This window comes from Scardinius erythrophthalmus (genome assembly GCF_964197995.2).
Source record: "Scardinius erythrophthalmus genome assembly, chromosome: 9".
Lineage (NCBI taxonomy): Eukaryota > Metazoa > Chordata > Actinopteri > Cypriniformes > Leuciscidae > Scardinius > Scardinius erythrophthalmus.
Window position 1 is genome coordinate 27,774,681 of NC_138229.1, and position 23,577 is coordinate 27,798,257.

Consider the following 23,577-nt stretch of genomic DNA (forward strand, 5'->3'; position numbering starts at 1 on the left):
AAATAAATATTTTTAGTTAATACAATGAAGGAGATTGGTTTAATAAATAAAAACTCAAAATATTATGCAATCTGAACCATATTAATTATCTAAGTTGATTTGACAAAATAGGAAAAGTTGTGATAACAAATCATGAAAATATTATTTTACTGTGCAGTTGTTCATTATTTACTGGATAAGGATTAAGAATAATGACATTTAAGAATATTTTCACTCACTTTCACTTACTGATTTACACCTGATAAAATAGCTTAGTGCTTGGGATATTTACACAAAATAAATGCTCATTATAAATTGAAACAAATAAGAAATATTCATGATTTTTGGTTGTTTTAGCTCATTTTAAAGTTTGTTTTGTCTTGTTTTAAATTATTTTAAGTCATTCCTGGCTGGCCCCATGGTGAGAACCACTAGTCTGGTTGCAGGATTTCAATTTCTGCATAAATTGGTGATAAAATATGATTTAGCAGGACATTTTACCAGAAAATATAAGGCCATCTGTAGCTCAACAGAAGTTGTGTGATGCAAAAGGACATCGATCCAAAGCATGAGAGTGAATCAACACCACAAGGGTCTTTTCAGAACAAAAACGCCTTCTGGAGTAGCTTGACCTTAACCTGAGACACTTTGGCATGAAATATTCTCAACAGACATCCCCAGAATACTTCTTTATATTCAGTTTTATAAAGAGGAATTGTGCCAAATTCATCTGTTTTGATGAATCAGCAATTATGTCCAGGGGTTCAGCCAACTTAATTTGCAATTGCTATTGTATTGAATTACACAGTGCATCCATGCAGAGCTCCCTGAATTATTCAAGGGCCAACTGGTCATTGCATAATCCATTCATTTTAGAAACACGAATACAAAGTTAAAGCATTGTTCATTTCTGACAGTCACAACTTATACATAGTAAACAATAAATCTAGATTAAATCTGACTTGAGCAAAACTAAATGAAACAACACGGTTGAAAAACGCTCCTATAATGTGACATGACATGGCACTCATGGCACATGATGCTGAAAAGACAGAAAGATGTTTTATAATCTTAATTTTATATGATAAGGTTGTATTTTTTATGGAACAATAATGTTTTATGAAGTTACTGTGACTTTAAAAATACGGTGTTTTAATCCTTTAAACTGTAGTTTGCTAAGCTACAATCTTAGATAAACTACTCATACTATTCTTTTGATAAATTGGCAACACTTTTAAAATAAGGTCCCATTAGTTAATGTTCATGTTAACTATTGTTATGTAGTTAAGTAATGTTTACAAATTGAACCTTGTTGTAAAGTGTTAGCTATAGCCTACTACAAAGCCACTAACAAAACACATAAGAGCAACTTAAACAAAATACATATTTAAAATAATTATAAAAAACATCAGATAATATAATCTATAATTTAAACAGAGACATATTTTTCTGGTTCAAGCTAAAAATTATATTTCACCATACTATAACCCCACAGAAATGCACCTTTCATTCTGATGCATAGAAATGTCAAGAAGCAGGTAAACATTTTTCTGCCAAAGACATGGAAACAATTTTACTGTTAACTGCTTAAATATTGGGTTATTTATCACCAAAACTTGTCAGAGCACTTAGAAAAATGATTAGTGAGCTGCATGTACTTTTTCTGACACGCTTAGATGTTGTATTAATAAGCATTCAATTGAGTCAGTACTGTCATTGTAAACTGGATATTGATTTAATGAACTCCCTTTGTGTTCCACAGATAAACGGGCAATTTTTGATCATAAATAGGTGAACTTTCCCTTTAAAGTCTTAAATCTTCACTAATGAGGCATGAGAATACGCTCACTGATTATACTCAGAAACAATAGCTTTCTGCCGACAGCCAATGAGAGCCACAGTATAGCACAGCATTACCATTACAACTAATGTAGCGGAAGAAATAGCAAAGAAGTAGAAAAAGAAAACTAGAAAGGAAATTATTATTATGATGAGGCCTTGGACATGTTCTGTCTCAAGTCTCCAGAGCTTTATTCTCTAGCAGTAACAGAGAGACTGATAGAGTCTAACATCCACTCAAAACATTACTCAGGTTAATCCACCTCAGGAAAGTCATTGCAGGACATTGAGTGCATATGAATCGGGGATGCGCTCCTTCGAATGTCAAGCCCCGAGCTGATGTTGCTCAACTTAAATGACAGGACAGATTTTAAGAGGCATGGTCCTGCTGTCTTAGGAAGACATGAGGCTATAAATAGATTCTCCGCAAACACACACACACACACATGCTGCTTTTCGCCTCTTTCTCAGATGGCAGCACACAAGTATTTCTTCTCTCTCATCAACACAGGAAAGCCTTCCAAATATCGTTTTGCTTCAGTTGCTGTGGTTGGGAGCAAGCGTTGTGCTTGTGAAACCTGCTGTGCATTTCCTTGCTGCTTTTCCTCCGGTTTTCCCATGAGTGGGACCACGCAGACATGGAGCATGGTCAATAATTTAGTAAGCCCAGGAAAATCCATTATACTGCATATATAATGGATCACATCTTACTGGGAAATTCTCCTCTACACAAGACAACAATTGGGCCTTGCAAACCCAGTCCAGTCCACACAATATTCCATCATATAATTGACCGACCGATGTATTCTCAAGTAGGGAACACTTTGGTACCCCAATACCTTTTGTAAACACAGTTTTGCTGAGTAAAACGCAATGGAACAAATCTTTGGAACGAGATTTGGAGCAATGGAACAAAAGGGTTCTTTTATGTATGACATAACATTATAGGCATGCCAGAAGATGCTGAAAAGACAGCGAGATGCGCCGCAGCTGGTAAAGAGACCAGTTTAGCACGTTTACATAATAATGAAAAACAAATGGATCGAGAACATGTTCTGTGTGAGCCTTGTACCATAATGGACTGCTGTATTTTCTCATGGTTTGAGCTATTTAACATTTTCAACGCTTTTTATTTTATTTGATGAAACTGTTACATAAAAAGGTTGAATTGTTAATATTTCATGTTACAATAAACACAAAATCTTAAAATCGAACAAAAATCGAAATGTAAGTAGACATCTTACAGCTACATATTAAAATCTATCACAAATAACTAATTGAAGGGTGTGAAAGTTCTTAAAACCTCATGAAGAACAATACATTCGTGATAGTACTATATGAATATATGCACTATAAAAAGTGTTTCTTTTGGAATGTTTGGTGCAGATTTTGAAGCTGTAGTTTAAAACTGCAATATTTTCATAGTTTATGAGTTACAAACAACCATTTAGTTACAAAACTAGCTAGCGCCTACTGAATAACATTCATTTATGTTAAATTGGCCACCCAAATTTGTTACCCATTATCGTTTTTAATAATAACAATATTTATTTCTTATTGAAATGTGTTTAATTTTTATTATAAGTGACCCTGGATCACAAAACCAGTCTTATGTTGCACGGGTTTATTTGTGGCAATAGCCAACAAAACATTGTATGGGTCAAAATTATAGATTTTTCTTTTATGCCAAAAATCATTAGGATATTAATTAAAGATCATGTTCCATGAAGATATTTTGTAAATTTCCAACCGTAAATATATAAAACATGTATTTTTGTGAGTGAATGCAGCACAAGCGCGAACATAAATGGACAACTTTAAAGGAGATTTTCTCAATGTTTCGATTTTTTTGCACCTTCAGATTCCAGATTTTCAATAGTTGTATCTCGGTCAAATATTGTCCTATCCTAACAAACCATACATCAATGGAATGCTCATTTATTCAGCTTTCAGATGATGTATAACTCTCAATTTCAAAAAATTGACCCATGTGGCTGGTTTTGTGGTCCAGTATTTGTGTTTTTCACACCACTTCATGTTCAGCACTTGTGCAATGACATAATGCATAAACCCACGCAGTGATGTGATTTAGCGTACGAGTGCAACTTCCAGAAACATCCAAGCCGGCCCAGACTCTCACTGGCACCCAGGCAGAACAGCTCGGATAGTCTAATTAGCTCTCGCGGAGCAACTTCCAACACAGATTACTATAGACTCAAGTCAAGGATGTGATAAATCCCACATTTATATTTCGCAGTGAAAAAAAGAACAATGAAAACAATCCCACTTGAGCAAACAAAAATATCATTGCACTCCGTCCAATTAATTAGAAAGGAGAATTGATGCCGGAAAGTCTTACATCAGGGACAATATGAAATGAAAAAGCTTAAAGCATGTAGGTGTGTTCTGATAAGGTCACACACAGTAGGGAAAAACAATGTTAAATGCAAACGTATCCAACAAAACGCTCACATACTAGTTTTGTATGCTCACAACACATTCACATTTTGTTATCTGTGATTTAATGCACACATAAATACCAAATTACTTTCATTTCTGCACCAAAATAGATCTAGAATATATTGATATGATTTGTGTTGACCATTTTGCATGTTTGTGAATTACTGGCTTAAAAGGATAGTTCACTTTGAAATAAAATTTTGGTATGTTTTAGCTTACCTCAAGGGCATCCAAGATGTAGGTGTCTTTTTTTTCGCAGCAGTTTCAATTTTTATATTTTTAGGTCAAACCGTTCTTGTCTGTCAGTCGTATAATGCAGGTCTATGGTCACTGTCTCAAAGAGCATGCACAGAGTCCAAATTAAAACAATTCCCCATCGTAAGTACACATTGATGGCCTAAGACACGTAACGAGCGGTTTGTGTGAGAAAACGAACTGTATTTATATCGTTTTTACCTCTTATACACAGCCACGTCCAAGTGATCTGAGGGCGTGCGCGCATCCTGGTGTGTGACATGTACGCAGACTGGTGCATAGATATATACACTAGATGTCGCCTTAAAGACATTCGTTCCAATGAACTCCCGTAGACAAGGCGACATCTAGTGTATTTTATTTTTTTATTTTTTTAAAGGCGACATCTATTGTATATATCTATGCACCAGTCTGCGTACACGTCACACACCAGGATGCGCGCGCGCCCTCAGATCACTTGGATGTGGCTGTGTGGATGTGCGCCGCCATTCAGTGTTGCCAACTAATTTTCAGGAGAAGTTGCTAAAGCAAGATCAATTTGTTGCTAAAAGTTGCTAAATGACGCAGTGACGTCATTGCGCTATGACGTCATTACGTAATCGCAACGCAACACTACGCCATTATGTCACACGTTTATTATTTGAAATGCTAATTTAGATTTGTTTGTAAAAAATAAAAATAATAATAAAAAAAAAAAAAAAAAATATATATATATATATATATATATATTATACAATGTATACATAGGCCTACATGCATACAGTATTTGTAAAAGTAGGGTAATACAAACAACACTTTTTCATGATCAGATTTTTTCATTTTTAAATACAACATTGATATTGTACAGTTAAACACTTTACAACTACATTTAATGTAGGCTATTTTCTTATCAACCAGTGAAACATGAAATGTGTTTAAATTATTTTGCCAAAAATGCAAAATGCATGCTACTGCTGCTGCTGCCGCCCGCAGCCTCTCTGCCTGGCTATATAGACCAGCCCCGCCCCCTGCGCTCGTTGTCTTTTGTTTTCCGGTTTTCACAGCGATTTCCGCACAGGAATTATGAATGAACCGCTCTGTCTATTTAGCTAGCTTGTACGTGTGTTGTTTGGATTAGAATCACTTTCCAAAAGTTGCTAAAAGTTGCCAAATAAATAAAAAAAATTGCTAAATTTGTTGCTAGGTGCTTTTTAAATAAAAAGTTGCTAGGGTAGTCTGAAAAGTTGCTAAATCTAGCAACAAAATTGCTAAGTTGGTAACACTGCCGCCATTGGCTAACGGAACCCCACCTGCAGTTAGCATCCCATTGACTCCCATTCATTTTGGCGTCACTTTGACAGCGAATAACTTCACATCTGAGGCGTTTAAAGACTCCATTTGTCCATTATTTATTTCTAAAGAAACACGACAATGTATAAAATGCTCCATTACCTTGTATCTTACGTTATGGCCCTGTAGAAGCAGTTTTTGTAAAAGTAGGCTAACGATTGCGTCACAGCCACGCGACTCTCTGTCGCACAGTAGAGAATTACCGTATGGACAGGAGGAGAAGCTCGCGGGCAATCGGGAGGACGTCGAGGCAAAATGACAAAGTAATTAATCAGAACACCTACAAAAAGTTTCTCCTGCTCCAAGATCATGGACAGCTCCTACTCACGCTCTCCGTCTCTGCGAGTTTCGGAAGGTAATGATTCAGATTGATCTTGGCACAGCTACTAGAAGACAGACGGTTTGCTCACGTCACATCTACGTCGTCGAGCTCAGTTTGAGTCTGCGCAGTACGCTGGACCCCCAGGAAGTAAGATTTTCTAATTGGCTTCACTATAGGTGTGTTCGACACAAGCGGCAACCTCCCCGTCTCTCTCTTGAAACCAACACGGAAGTGAGTTAAACTGCAATTCATTGACTGGCCGCTTGGCCTGGCTGCAGAAGTGAGTCAAATCTGTATCTCCCTCATGTTAAAATTACCAACTTTACAGCAGAAAAAAATATGTTTACAGCCTGGATCTCTATGTGGCTTTGGTCTATACAGCTAATTGTGCCCTTCATAACAACTGTGAGGGGGGTGAATTATTTTATAACTCGTCCGTTTAGTTGATTAATATTTAAATTTAAGGGTGTGGCCAGTGGCCACTTGAGTGACAGATGGATTGCCTCTGTCAGTGCTAGCCGTTTGTCTGCTGTTACTAGCCGTCACTTCACCTCAGCAATGTTAGCTGCTGAACTTGCCATCTCTGCTGTGTTTGTGCTTTTTTTCGGGATTATTTCATACAATTTAATACTTGGGTACAAAGCCCACGTCTTTGGATTTCGTCGTTATCGTTCGAGACAACAACCAGCGCTGTATTTCAGTTGTTTTCCTCCGTGAACCTGTACTAATGGATGTCTGACAATTTCGTTGCTTTTGGGGGTTTTCAAATTTAAAACGTCAATACATGCTCGTTCGTTCTGCTCTCACGGAACAGATGGATTATAATATGCTTATGTACCGTCAGATGAAATCATGCGGGCGTCAGCGCTTTCTCCGTCCATGCAATAAATGCACATGAATGAGCGCGGATTTTCTAGCGCATTTACTTGCTCTTCAAAGGCAATATATCTATGGTTTAACCCATTTGAGAGACGGCCAAAATCAGAATTTAATATGGACTGAATAAGCTCTCTACGAACTTGAGCAATGCCGCGCTGACGGACCATGAAAGAGTAACGGACATGTATGCACATAAAATCACTGTCACACACAAACACTCTCGAAGTAATACACAGTCTCACTTGTAGCCATGTCTTTTAACTATTATAATATTTCGAAGGGCAAAAATAGGAACGTTTAATTGGCTTTACATCATCAGCTAACTCGATCACGTCGAGCTAGGTGATTTCAGATAGCCAGGCTCCTCAGCTCCACTCACGCCCCGCCTGTTTGCCTATTTTCTGTTATCCGGGAGTGACGCAAGGCCAAGATGGCGACGGCCGGCTCCGCCCACTTTAGGCTTCAAAAATGCTCTTCAGAAACCTACGGGTGACGTCACGGACACTACGTCCATATTTTTTTACAGTCAATAGGCTTGTTTGAGATGCGCCTCGCCTCGCCTGAAATGTAGGCGAGAGTAGGCGGCTGCAGTGAGGGGAGGAGTGAAAAAAGCGCAGGCAAGCCGGACAGATCTCTCTTCTCGCAGTGGATCTGACACCTGTGAGATCAAAGATGGATATCGCGGGATTCACTGGATTCACGCTCGTTCACAGTGTTGCTAATAAACTGGATCATGGATGGAATTTAAGTTCTGTTGCTTTTATATGAAAATAAATATAATGAACAAGACACCCAAAGTAGCCTACTTATATAATACATGTTTATCAGTCTTTTTTCTTTAATACAGACGTGTTTTTTTTTTCTTTCTTTTTTTACATAAAAATTACATTGCATAACCCATAGAGATCGCACTGAGATAGTTTGGGAATATTATCACATAACGTATACACATAAAACATGATAGCCTATCAGAGTTTTAAAATCAAACATTTTAAAAGAGAACAATACATCACGGTTGTTTAAACCAATGAACATTAAGCTGTGTCGTCAGCAAGTCGTTTCCCATCATGCTTTTGATCAGCGCAGTCGGTGGAGAGCAACTGCGCCCGACTGCAGAATCCGACACGTGCGCCTTGCGCTCGCGAGAGATTTTTGACATACGTCAGCATGACATCAGAGCAAGGCGGACCGCACTCGGACACATTTCTAACCGGCATGCATCTCGCGCTGATCACCGGTGATCGATTCTGCGCAGATTTTGCTCATCTCAAACAAGCCTTATGGTTCGACATCGCCTGCGGCAGGATGCACCCGATCGGCGAGAGTAGCCGAGTGCAGGCGGGGAGGAGCTGCAGACGGAGACGTGAAGTCGGACACTTTTTGGTTCCCGTAGTGACCGCACACGTGGTGTTCGCATACTTTACCACAGCTGCAGTGAAATAAATGCAATATTTGCCCAAATATAGGCAACAGATGTTTCAGAGACATTTTCATTTAATATGTACTGCTTCATACAGCGTCTGTTTTAGAATAAAGTTCAACATAAGCTATCAATGAAGTGGAGTCTACGTTTTTTTAAGCAGTTTTAATTTGATAAACATGACACAATATAACATGACAACGACATGAAAAGAGTGTTAACTGTTATAAAAAAACTGATTTGAGAGCTTTAGAGGAACTAAAGGTGTCGAATAAACACGAAACACACGTGATCGTTGTCATGCAGTGAATCCGGCCAATCGTGGAACAGCTGTTTCGTCATCAGCCCACGTGCAGCCCAGTGCAGCCGCTCTTGAGAAGCTGCGCTGGCTGAGTTCTCCGGCTTCTCTCGAATCGCTCTCGCGGTACTTTGATTGCATACGTCACAGTCACGTGGTGTCGGCGCTGTATCAAGGCCCTGTCCCAAATGGCGCACTTCATGCGGACTTTCGGTCTCGTGGACTTGAATTGCGCGTGCTCGCTGAGTCTACGAGTCCGTAGGCTGTCCCATTCAGCATTTTACCGCTCTGAAGTGTGCTCAGCAGCGCCCCCTTTGTGCCCTTGAAGCGGTCTTCCGCGAAGCCCGCATAGATGTAGGCTTCACGCACTTTAACTACCCAGGAATCCTTGCGAAAGGCCAATCAGACAACAGATGGGAGGAGATTTTACTCACGGATAATTGTTGACATGGCTGAGAAGAAAATATTACGGTTTTTATGACCTAAATGCACATTTTACCAGTTGTTACCTACAGTTTATACAAACATTATGGTCATTGACCAGTGGTTGATGTCTCAAACATAATAATAGTGCGTTTAATAATACGATCGCATTATGATTCATTAAATAAATAGATCCGAATGTCAGGGCTTTACTGAGTCATATGTAAACTTAGTATTAAATATTGAAACCTGTAAATTGAAAAAAATTATGTTTAAATTATGTTTTAAAATTGTAAGTTCAAATGGAACATTATGTAGCCTATTATTACAACTGTATACATCATTTAAATAAGCATGATATATCTATTTTTTAATGCCCTGGTGATATGCACAACATCAAAATATAGAACTGTAAAATTAGGCTGTGTAGTTGTGATGGAGATAAGACGTCGGAGCGCAAAAATGTGATTTCTCCTGTCCAACAATAACCAGACTATTATTTCCGGCGTGCCGATCGAGTCTGTCCCAAAAATACCTCTCAATGCGCCCTCGTGGACTCGCGCCAAGGGCCCTATAGGTCTGCACTACATGACGTCACCAAAGTGTGGACTCTGAGGAAGTCCACAAGTCCGGAGTGTGCCATTTGGGACAGGGCCCAAGTCGGACAAAATTTCTAACCGGCATGCACTGCTTTAAGTCAGCAGCCGATCGGTCTGCGCAGAGCTGCATGAAGTCGAACAAGCCTTTTGTCTCCGTTGAATCCAATGGGGTCGCTGTGTCCATTTCTTTTACTGTCTATGTTCGAAGGCCGTATTCGAAGGCCGGTTGCGTCATCGCGCCGCGACGAAGGCTTCCCTGATTCAAATTAGGCTTGTTTGAGATGCGCCTCGCCTCGCCTGAAATGTAGTCGAGAGTAGGCGGCTGCAGTGAGAGGAGGAGTGAAAAAAGCGCAGGCAAGCCGGACAGTTCTCTCTTCTCGCAGTGGATCTGACACCTGCGAGATCAACGACGGATATCGCGGGATTCACGGGATTCACGCTCGTGCACAGTGTTGCTAATAAACTGGATGTAATTCAAGTTATGTTGCTTTTATTTGAAAATAAATAAAATGAACAAGACACCCAAAGTAGGCTACTTGTTATTTAATTCCATTCCAAATACATGTTTATCAATATTGTTTTCTTTAATACAGACATATGTGTTTTCATTTATTTATTTTTTTTTTATAAAAATTAAATTGCATAAACCAAAGAGATCGCACTGTCAGATAGTTTGGGAATATTCACAAATAACATATACACATAAAACATGATATTAGAGTTTTAAAATCAAACATTTTAAAAGAGAACAATACATCACAGTTGTTTAAACCAATGAGCATTAAGCTGTGTCGTCAGCAAGTCGTTTCCCATCGTGCTTTTGATCAGCGCAGTCGGTGGAGAGCAACTGCGCTCGACTGCAGAATCCGACAGGTGTGCCTTGCGCTCGCGAGAGATTTTTGACATACGTCAGCATGACATCAGAGCAAGGCGGACCGCACTCGGACACATTTCTAACCGGCATGCATCTCGCGCTGATCACCGGTGATCGATTCTGCGCAGATTTTGCTCATCTCAAACAAGCCTATTAAAGCGACGCCAAATGCACCCTTCGTTTCCCCGTGAAAAGAAGGATACATAAATGGACACTTAGCGGCCTATTCTACCCCATAAGTCATTGCGCGCCGTTGACGACAGCATTTATTTATTTATTTTTAAAGGCGGCCGAGACTAGAGATCGGTGGTGGACAGCAAAATCACATTTAAATGTAAGTATTATGTTTTCATTTACTCAAATAGCTAGCGAAACCAGAGTTAAATTTTCTTATAAACTTCTTAACTCCTTCGTCACCATTGCGTGGCTTCATTTATAAGGTAGTTTTAGGCAAAACTTGTGGTAATAACGTTATTAGTTTAACGTGCTATTTGTAATATTTGCACTTGTGTATTATGAGAAATATCACTCACCCAATAAAGCCCAAAACAATAAGAAAAGCAGTAAGGCAATGGGGTTTCACTTTTATGTGTTTTTGTAGTGCTGTCATGCAAGTTATGTGGTTTTAACCAAATTTTAGTATACAGAAATATAATTTCTTAAGTATTTTGTATGCATGTCTTGATGTGTCATATTTTGCAGTGTTAACAATGCACTTAAGATTGCTCCTCTGTGTTAAGTACCCTTTTCTGCTTTTTTAGAACAATTCAGAAAAAAATGGGTATATATATATATATATATATATATATATATATATATATATATATATATATATATATATATATATATATATGAAGAGTTCAGATGCAAAAGCCTAAGTGCCATCTGAAATTTTCTTCTAGAATGATCATTTTTATCAAGCTCGTATATTTAAGTTCAGTAATTTCACTTAAATGGGCAATGAAAATGACATATTTATTGTCATTTAAGTGAAATTACTGAACTTAAATATACGAGCTTGATAAAAATGATCATTCTAGAGGAAAATTTCAGATGGCACTTAGAGGCTTTTGCATCTGAACTCTTCATATATATATATAAAGAAAAGTAATACACACATCTTTGCTGAAATGTATTGTCCTGTTGTTGTTAACAAGCCATGGTTCATTTGCTCTGCCTTTAGGATTGCAAGTGTCCTGGGACAGGAGAGGGTGTGAGTGGGAAACCCACTGCTGCAACTTGACCCTGGTTTGTCCTCATGGATGAGGTGTTGGGACAGAGGCATTGCACCAACCCCCCGTCCTCATCGCCTCAATCCCTGAGGACACACCAGGGCCGAGTTCAGCAGTGGGTGCCCACGGTGAGGAGGAGCCAGGGGCAGCAGCACCAGCCCCACCAGTAGCACCAGCAGGAGCACCAGCACCAGCACAAAGGCGGCGAGACAGGACGAGTTTTTGGACTTGATCAGAGAAGAAATGCAACTACAGAGGGAGGCAGAGGCGAGGAGAGCACAGGAAAGAAGGAAGAGGATGGACAGGCTGTTTTCTCTTCTTGAGAGAATGATTGAAAAATATAAATATTTTCTACATATTCTTGTTTAACTTTTTTCACTTTTATTTTTTAAAAGAAAAATTATGTACATTTATTTTTATGCAACTTTAATTGTGTAAATAAAAGAGAATGAATTGTTCTGGACATTGTTTATTTTTGTAATGACAGTAATACTTTCTGCATGAAACAAATTCTATACCTTTTTATTTTTTCAAATAAAATTGGTAAATGAAAATCATTTGTTCTTTAGGCTACATTAAAGTACTTTTTCCAACTATTTACAAAATACGTTAAACATATCAAAGTCAACATAAACATTTAATTTTACAATACATAAAATAAGAAAAAAATGATGTAGACTCTATTGAGCTGAACTGCTGGACCGGGATGGGCTGCCCCTGGTAATGCCTCCTGCTGGTGGGACATCATCTGGGATGGTCTCCAGAGTGTTAAAGTGCATATTTCCACTATCCACTAAGTTGTCTACCAACAGGTTTGCAGGGCTGATTCAATCGACGGCTTTCTGAAAAAAGTACTTTTAATAACTACTGCATTTATATTAGGCTACTAGCCTACTGCATTACTGCGTAGGCTATGTTGCATTTTACTTCTGTATATTTTCAATACAATCATATCTGGTTGTTACATTATATACTTTTGTGTAGTGTAATGTAATCACATTGTGATGTGAGGGAAAAAAGTACTTCAGGTTACTTCACATTTGTAAGTGAATTAACGAAATATGCAGTTCCGAAAATTAAAGTAACAAAATGTAGGCTTATTGTCACAATATTAACAAATTGTTGCTAACTACAGCAGCGTCCCATATCAAAGGGCGCATCTGAAGCGCTCGGACCGGTCTAGCCTATGAAGGATTGTTCTTGTCGCCTGGCAACCGTGACAGCTGCAGGTGACGAGCGCGAGAAATACTGGACATTTTATATTAAATTGGGTTTTGTATTCAAACAGGGCTAAACGGAAAATACATGATCCGGCAGCGCCGGGGCACACCATGACCTCCAGTAAAATATAAAACATAAAAATGACAATAGCCAATTCTAGCTCCATTGCTGTTTACTCAGTTATCAAAATGAATGATCAGGATAGCAGCTGTCCTCTCGCACCGTTGCTTGGCGCCAGGAGCGGTGATCTGGAACACCTGGTTGCACAATTAGGAAATCCTAGGAAGGCTACATGGTGCGTCCTTCAGAGGACGCATAGGCTGCATCCTTGAAGTCTGCGTCCTTCGAAGGATGCAGCCTTCAACATTGGGACACAGCTATTGTTTTGTCTCAAGATGATGTTTTTCTTCTAAGGCATGTTTATAAAAGCTTCATTGAATTTAAGTGGCCTAATCCAGGCTTAATCTAAGCCCTGTCTGTGGAACCGGGCCTTTGAGTGTTTTTGTGATGCTTATATTCCCATCTGATCCTGTTAGGGATGAGATTGCACACTCACCTCCATAGTTGTCAAGTTACAGCGGTGAGTTCCTGCAAACCAGCCACTGCTGGAGCACTGGTCAATGTCCACATCCTGTAGATTAACATCTACACGTACAACTCCTCTACAGACGGACAGAGACAGACAGAGAGACAGAGACAGAGAGAGAGAGAGAGAGAGAGAGAGAGACAGAAAGGTGAGATTTAGCAGTCAGGCCTGACGCCACAAGGGAGCAAAAGATCAACTATTCAGTGTTTTCAGTCACATCATGTTTATTTTAGGTTTCAGACATTTAAACAGACATTTAAAGTAAGTACATTAAAATAACACTTTTATAGATTGTTAAATACAAATTCCATACACTGATGTCTATGGAAGCTGCAATAATAATCTTTTCAATTAAGCTATAATTTCTCTTAGTGGTTGAAAAGATGCAGATGGTATAGTATCAAAGTATGTTGAAGGCTTTTAGGCTTTTGGTAAATTACTTCCATTTTAGGTCGCAGTGCTGTTTTCATGACATTGAAGAGCAATAACAATAACAAATGTTGTAGATTTAAGTAGGAAATGAGAATAAAAAAAATGATTGGAATATATTTTGGGACAAAGGTCAGGATTTTCCTCAAGGATTTCCTTCCAGGGATTTGTTCAAAGTAATTAAAGCAACAGTTTTTCAATAACGGAAGAGCGTGTTGGTTTGGGGTAAAAGGCGCCCTTGATGTGTTAGGCCTAAAGGGACAATAATTAACAAGATTATAAATAGCGGGCTGAATTTCCATTCGTAGACATTAGATTCAGATGGTAAATATCATATATTAAGTTAGGTGTCCATCTTAGATATAATCAACATTTATAATGAAACCATATTTATCATATTATATAATCAAATATCATTTAATGTTACAACTGTAAATCTATATAAAATTATTATTGGAACTCCTTCAATGTTTTCAGAATCTTTAAAATACTCTCTAAAATAAATTTGTTTCTGTATTTTTAAAATGTTTTTTATATTGAAACATTACAATTAACATATAAAAAATATTTTACTCATCAAAATAAACAGAAAATAGTACAAACTTTGCTAAAGTGATTGTTCTGAACAAGTATTAACAAAGGCATTATTTAAAACATTATTTTAGTTAAAGTATTTGTTTCAATAATGTGTGCTTTTTATGGAAGCAGATTAGTCTCAAATATTATTCACGCAAAAAACATAATTCATACATGCGTAGACAGTTTCACATGCATGAAATCTAATTCACGTACCCCAAAAAAAAATCACGTGCGTGAAAAAAATATACATTCACAAAAAGCAATTCACGTGCACAAAATAAAATTATATATTCGTAAAATATATTTCACAAATGCAAAACACAATTCGTAGAAATACAACTGTGCACAAAAACCTTTGAATGTTTAAAATGTACGAGTTAATCCTTGAATGTGCAAATCGTCATTCACGTGTGTGAATCGCCTTGGTTGTGTGTGTGTGTGTTTTTGAGACTTTCCTGGCAGCGCAATCCTCCCTACACAGAGGAGTCGTACTCTTTAGCCAATCAGATTTAAGCTTATCAATCGACCAATCAGTATCACGTGAGGGCGGGCGTACCGGCATGTTACGTCATCAGCTTTCGACCAGTTCATTGCTAAGCAGAGGTATTTCTGTGTTATTGTAGTATTGTAGTTCTAGAATGACCCACACATGAAGCATGTGCTCTAGAACAGACTGCATGAAATCATTCCTTAAAGTAAAACTAATGCAGGAATTAAAATAATGCAGAATGGACAGATACAAAAGTTTGAGTTTGAGTTTGTTTATTTATAAAGCACATTTCAACAGTCACAGGACTGACCAAAGTGCTGTACAATCATTAAATAACATAGCATACGGTTAAAATACACAACAGCTGAGAGGTTACATGTATAGTATTAGACAATTGAACTATAGACATATATTCAACATCAAATTAAAATTTATAGGCTACAGAAGAGAGGACACTTAGATGGTATTAAAAGCTAAGGAGAATAGATGAGTTTTCAGTAGAGATTTAAAAACTGGTAGCGAGTGAGCTGTTCTAATTTGTATTGGCAGGTTGTTCCATAATCTGGGTCCCACTACTGAAAAGGCTCTATCTCCTCTACGCTTCAACCTTGTGCAAGGAACAGCAAGTATATTAAGATTACTGGATCTTAAGACACGGGACGGGCTGTATAAGTGTATGAGTTTTGATAGATAACTTAGAGCAAGATGGTGCAGGCATTTGAACACGAGTAGGAGAATTTTGTAATCAATCCTATATTGGACAGGTAGCCAATGTAGAGCTCGCAGGATGGGTCTGACATGATCAAATTTACGTGTTTTCGTAAGAAATTTGGCCGCAGCATTTTGAACAAGTTGAAGGCGTGTGAGCTGGGCTTTTGAAATGCCGCAATAAAGGGAGTTACAGTAATCCAAACGTGAAGTTATGAACGCATGGATGGCTGTCTCAAGGGATTTTTCAGGAATAAAATTTTTGATTTTGGCAAGAAGGCGGAGTTGATAAAAGCCAGACGCAACAGAAATGGAACCTTGATGCATCCAATTTTCTGCAGTTTTACTTTTCACTGGTGAAAAATACTCGTCTCATTATGAGTTGGATGCTACTTTGCAAGGGCATTTCAATTGTTCTTCCCCAGGGAATGAGATGAGCTCTCATTAGAGATCTAGAACACAGAATCCAACACTCAGACTGGAAAAAGAAAAATGTTTTTTTCACCTCTGCATGGGAACATTCAATCTGATTTGCAAATGCTGCTGGTTGTATGATGCAAGTCACTTTCTAACTAGAAGGGGGAAGGCAGCTCTCCGGTTCATTATGTAAAATAAGAGTTGTTGCCTCCAGATAGAAGTCCATTAGAGGGGCTTCTCTTTCACTGTTCTATAAGGCATGTTATATGAGACCTGCGGACCATGCTGTTTCAATGTTGACTCAATGTTCTCTCACAATCTTTACTACTTTTTCAGTATCACAAAGATTATAGTGACTATAGTGTTATTAAGGCACTCTGTAACATAAAACTAACATACTTATACTATGTCCCTGTTGATGCTAATGAAGAACCACATCAGTCTCCACCATCTAATTCAACTAACTCTGAAATAAATGCATTGCTATAAATGAACCTCTCCTTTCCATTCCCTGCCTGACAACAGCATGAGGGATTAGACCTAAAGAGACAGTAGGAAACATTTCTGTTGCCTGAACAGTGTCGTGTGGTGCTAGCAAAGCCACAGTGGATTTGATACTGATCAAATCCATTTGATACTGATCAATTTGATACTTTATCATGAACTGATAAAACCTATGCTTTCTGGATAAAAGAATCTACCAAACGCATGGATTTCATACATGAATGAAAAAAATTACCAGTCTTCTGTAACGTATTAAAAAGTGAACAAATGTATTGACTGAAAAGGTTTAGTAAAGACTATTCACAGTCCATTGTACTTTTGCGTTACCCTTGACTTGATTAAAAAGTTACATTATATACATTACATTATAATGTACAAGGTTGTGTACAATATTACCATTGTTCACAAAATTACTTATTTTACTGTATTTTTGATCAAATAAATGCAGCCCTGGTGAGCATAAGATACTTTATTTTCTAATTAAAAGAATATTATTTATCCAAAAAAAAGTTTTATTTATATATATATATATATATATATATATATATATATATATATATATATATATATATATATATAGGGCTGCATGATATTGAAGAAAAATGCTATATTCAATATCCGATAGCATCATGCTTTAAGTGCAGGCCCGGAGTGGGTAATCGGGAGAATCGGGAGTATTCCCGGTGGGCCGCTTCACTTTTGGGCCGGTCGAGGAATTTTTTTTTATTCTTTTTTTTACATTTCAATGTCACATTAGTTACATTAGGATACACACGTTCCGCATTCTGCCACCACAGCGCGCAACTCAGCATGGGTTGTACCATGTGAGGGAGTTCTCCCCTCCCCTCCTATAGAAATGGTTGGGTCCTTAGCCCGTCTTTTCAAAACGTTTTCTCAGGGAGGCTACCGCGGCTCCGCCGGCGCCTACTGATAGCTGGGCCGGCCCGGCCGTAACGGTACGCGTCAGGGAGGATGGATGGGAGGAAGAGGCCAGGAGGTAAGCTATGGAAGCTTTGTTTCTGCCACAGAATAAAACATTTTAAAAGATAATTGCGACTTTTTATCTCGAGTTTACATCTCGCAATTCTGACTTTTTTTCTCAGAATTGCGAGATATAAAGTCAGAATTGCCTGAAATAAAGTCGCAATTGCGTGTTAAAAAGTCAGAATTGTGAGATATTAAGTCAGAATTGCCTGAAATAAAGTTGCAATTGCGTGTTATAAAGAATTGTGAGATATAGAGTCAGAATTGCGTGATATAAAGTCGCAATTGCTTCTTATAAAGTCAGAATTGCAAGATATAAAATCAGAACTGCCTGAAATAAAGTCGCAATTGCTTATAAAGTCAGAACTGCAAGATATAGAGTCAGAATTGTGTGATATAAAGTCATAAAACGTGTTATAAAGTCACAATTGCGAAATATAAAGTCAGAATTGTGTGATATAAAGTCGCAATTGCTTATAAAGTCAGAACTGCCAGATATAGAGTCAGAATTGTGTGATATAAAATCATAAAACGTGTTATAAAGTCAGAATTGCAAATTATAAAGTCAGAATTGTGTGAAATAAAGTCGCAATTGCTTATAAAGTCAGAACTGCAAGATATAAAGTCAGAATTGTGTGATATAAAGTAGCAATTGCGTGTTATAAAGTCAGAATTGCGAAATATAACGTCAGAATTGTGTGAAAAAGTTGCAATTGCTTCTTATGCTTCTTATAAAGTCTAAGTGAATTATTATTTAACCTTTACATTATTTGTTAACCCATGGTATTAATACTAACTACACAATAGTACGAGCTGAACTTTTGCTTCATTTATCCAATTTTAAAAAAGTGCTAATTTGGAATTCCACCATGGAAAAAGTGGGCCTGAAACTCCCGGGCTGAAAAGTGGCCCCACTCCGGCCCTGTTTAAGTGTGCAAATACACTTAAATATTTAAATATATATATATATATTTTTAAAACTGAAAAAGTTATATTCAATATACATGTTTCACATTCTAGAAGCATCCCTACAACTTGTTTTACTGTAGCAAGTGTCATTTTAATGTAAGTATAACCGGTGGTTTATTTAACAACAGAAACTGAATAATCAAATTTAAAAATAAAACACAGCTTAGTCTTTACTGTATTAATTAAATATACACTGATTCTTATTAAAGCTACAAAAGTTATTTAGTCAAGAGTAGTGAGTGATTTTCTCTTTGTCTTTTGTTTGTCATTTGCCAGTCATTTGCCAGGTCATTAAATTGGCTGTCGGCGAACAAGTCAAACGAGCGAGCAAAGATTTCAGGGGAATTTTTTAGGATTCTCAACATTTGTCGTACAGTGTGAACCCGGCTTAAGACTGACTGTGTTTACGTGAATATAGGCTATACTCACCAAGATGGGCATTTTGGCAATTTTGTGTGTTTTTGACCATATAAGCTGCGGAAGAGAACTAAATAGGCTACTGTACATGGGATCACGCGCTATCCAAGTATACATAAATTATGCGCAAGTCGCTTATTGCGCCCGATAACATTAATCTCCTTTCCATTCCCTGCCTGACAACAGCATGAGGGATTAGACCTAAAGAGACAGTAGGAAACATTTCTGTTGCCTGAACAGTGTCGTGTGGTGCTAGCAAAGCCAAAGTGGATTTGATACTGATCAAATCCATTTGATACTGATCAATTTGATACTTTATCATGAACTGATAAAACCTATGCTTTCTGGATAAAAGAATCTACCAAACGCATGGATTTCATACATGAATGAAAAAAATTACCAGTCTTCTGTAACGTATTAAAAAGTGAACAAATGTATTGACTGAAAAGGTTTAGTAAAGACTATTCACAGTCCATTGTACTTTTGCGTTACCCTTGACTTGATTAAAAAGTTACATTATATACATTACATTATAATGTACAAGGTTGTGTACAATATTACCATTGTTCACAAAATTACTTATTTTACTGTATTTTTGATCAAATAAATGCAGCCCTGGTGAGCATAAGATACTTTATTTTCTAATTAAAAGAATATTATTTATCCAAAAAAAAGTTTTATTTATATATATATATATAATATATTGAATATAAATATATTGAATATAGCATTTTTCTTCAATATCATGCAGCCCTATATATATATATATATATATATATTATATATATATATATATATATATATATATATATATATAAATATATATATATATATATATATAGGGCTGCATGATATTGAAGAAAAATGCTATATTCAATATCCGATAGCATCATGCTTTAAGTGTGCAAATACACTTAAATAATATTTAAATATATATATATATATTTTTAAAACTGAAAAAGTTATATTCAATATACATGTTTCACATTCTAGAAGCATCCCTACAACTTGTTTTACTGTAGCAAGTGTCATTTTAATGTAAGTATAACCGGTGGTTTATTTAACAACAGAAACTGAATAATCAAATTTAAAAATAAAACAGCTTAGTCTTTACTGTATTAATTAAATATACACTGATTCTTATTAAAGCTACAAAAGTTATTTAGTCAAGAGTAGTGAGTGATTTTCTCTTTGTCTTTTGTTTGTCATTTGCCAGTAGCTTGAGTTGACAGTTACTGTATCTACTGTAAAAGTAGTTGTAGCTTGAGTTAGGATGCAGCTATGTTCATTAAAGGTGCAATATGTAAGATTTTTGTATTAAAATATCCAAAAACTACTTACACATTGTTATATATTTTGTTCAATTGTATACTTACATTATCCTAAATGTTTCCAAGAATTTGTAAATTCAGAGAAATTCACAATTTTACATAGTGCCCGTCCCTTGTCGCCTGTCAATGACGTAAATCTGCGTTATCCCTGGTTTCCGCTCGTACTACCATAGTAACCATGGCAACAGACGTGGACAACTGTGTAATGTCTAGCGGCACAGTGTTGTTTGTTTTTGTTCAAACTTATGGACCATGGAAATCAGCCTTTGGGACAAAAGGAGAAATAAAACGAGGATCAATATCGGCGTGGCGGTGTGCCAAGAGCTTCGCAATCGCAACAAACTTCGACTTGACATGTGCTTTATTGGACAGGTGAGCAAATGTACATAAAACGAATCAATGTTATATAGCTCAACATGATGAAATGTTAGAATATGATCAGAATTCTAATGTTGATCTAGCTTACTGCTAGTCTCATAAAGCCAACAAACTAACACATAGAGCAACATTATAACTTTCAACACACTCAAGAATATATAAGCTGCATTTACATGTGGGATAGAAATGGTGGCTAGTAAACAAACACAATATCTAGCGTTCATTTTGATCATGGCTTGTCTTAAAAAGAAAAATGAAAAAACAAACGAAGACGTTTGTGGAGGGTCCGTGAACCTAATTACGTCATAAGGTTCTGTCTGCACCCCTATCGGTTTTTAATTTGAAGGTTATCAAAGAAGAAGCCACACTGCAGGACTGTGCGTCAAATCTTCTGACACCGCCACAACTTCGTGAAAAAATTTGATCGCAAAGGTCATTAAATTGGCTGTCGGCGAACAAGTCAAACGAGCGAGCAAAGATTTCAGGGGAATTTTTTAGGATTCTCAACATTTGTCGTACAGTGTGAACCCGGCTTAAGACTGACTGTGTTTACGTGAATAGGCTATACTCACCAAGATGGGCATTTTGGCAATTTTGTGTGTTTTTGACCATATAAGCTGCGGAAGAGAACTAAATAGGCTACTGTACATGGGATCACGCGCTATCCAAGTATACATAAATTATGCGCAAGTCGCTTATTGCGCCCGATAACATTAAGCACGTCATACGTATGTAACAGTCATGTGTAGTCTAATTTCTACTGTCTGCGTCGATCTAAAATTTTGACTTTTGTAATCTTTTGAAGTATTAAAATCATTCAGTTATCGTAATCGTAATTCACATTTGCGATATTTCGATAATTTCGATCGTGCAGCCCATATAAATATATCCTAAGAATGGATACATCATGTTCATTTTGCTTTTAATCAAGAAATACTTTTTTTTTTATAAGACTAAGGGCCCTATTTTAACGATCTAAGCGCATGGTCTAAAGCGCAAGGCACAAGTTCACTTAGGGTGTGTCCGAATCCACTTTTGCTGGTTTAACGACGGGAAAAAATGGTTGGCGCGTCAGGCGCATGGTCTAAAAGGGTTGTCCCTATTCTCTTAATGAGTAATGGGTGTGTTTTGGGATTTACGTGCATTAAACCAATCAGAGTCTCATCTCCCGTTCCCTTTAAATGCCAGTTGCGCTCGATCCATGGCAGATTACTAACTCGCTCTTTAAATAACAAAAAAAAAAATATTGGGCCATTGACTTTAGACCAGGTTTCAGCTGGTCAATGTCGCAGTCTATTTCTGTTGCCTCAAAATAGCGAAGTGCCAACAATGCGTCAGAACACACCTCGTTTTCAGACCAGCAGCCCATGGGCGCACAAATGGGCGCAACGTGGCGCAGGACGTGAAAATGATAACTGCGTCGGACTGAAATTAGCAAAAAACACTTGCATGCGCTTGGCGCTGCGGGTGTAAGATAGGGCCCAAGTTCAAGTAAATATCTCTTTTGTCTTTTGTCCTCTTTGATTTTCTTTTCATTTGGTGTCTGGAGCCGCTGGGGAGTGACACTGATTGTTATATGCATGAGCCCTCAAATCATTCCTCCCTCCTCATTTCTACCCATCCAAATCCAGTGAAGGCCCACAAGGCAGAAGCCATCTGTCAGCTGAGATGTGAAACAAACACCTGCAGATAGCTTGAGCTGACAGCACTCTCTCTTATCTTTAGGCAAAGAAAATGGAGCATGAGCGGGAGAGAGAGAGCCACCGATAAATGAGACAGAGAAATGTGAGAATTATCTGGCTCAGTGCACTCCTCTTTCAAGTTGAGGGGTGTTAACAATATTCAGAATCCTTTTCTCAAACCATATAACAATGTCTTGATGATCAAGGGTTTAAACAACTTACACAAGGATAAAAATAACATACTGCAAGAAAAAAATGAGAAAGGTAATCATAAAGTTTCACACTCAAATGCCGTGGCAAATCAATATCTGTCGTGACAGTAAGCTGCAAATGAGACCATTATGCTTACAATTTACACAACTATTGTGACTTTCAGTGAAAACTGTAGCTATTTATTACACCAAACAAACAAAGCATCGCCAGCCTAATATGTTAATACCTCCAATTACCTTTAGCTTTTTTCATTTCGGAGAAGAGGTTTGAACATCCGGATGTTTTCAGAAATTGACCATTTTAACATGCAATATAAAAATATCTGTGGGGTATTTTGAGCTAAAACTTTACATACACACTCTGGGGACATCAACGACTTATTTTACATCTTGTGAAAAGGGCATTATACCACACCTTTAAAACAGTGATGTAGGGCCTACTGAAAACAATGCATTCTGAGCAATATTTTGCATGGTAAGCAATTTCTGCTAATTAACAGCCCATTTTCAACACTTGTACAGTTTTGTACTGTAAAACACAATGCATTGTGCATTGTGTCTTGCGGCTGTCAGAGCAGAAACTAAAGCTGCTGCTCTCCGTATGTTTTTCCGTCGACTCCGGTCACCTTAATATGTAAATTGTGTGAGCTTATTTCATCAATTACATCTAAAGATCTGAAAAAGCCCATGCATTTACTCGCCCATAGACCCTCCCCTCGAAGAAATCAGGACAGAAGTGGTTGAAAGTGGACAAAAGAGAC

The 23,577-nt window shown here is 37.5% G+C and overlaps 1 protein-coding gene across 1 annotated transcript in view; it reads right to left on the reverse strand.

Annotated features, from left to right (window-relative positions):
* Positions 1–23,577, reverse strand: part of gpr158b (G protein-coupled receptor 158b) — a gene marked incomplete at its 5' end in the record, with an annotated part of 60,242 nt that overhangs the window by 33,035 nt on the left and 3,630 nt on the right. The window contains one exon of the mRNA XM_081373440.1: positions 13,687–13,792. Coding sequence (XP_081229566.1) covers positions 13,687–13,792 — 106 coding nt within the window. The remainder of the gene's footprint in view (positions 1–13,686; positions 13,793–23,577) is intronic.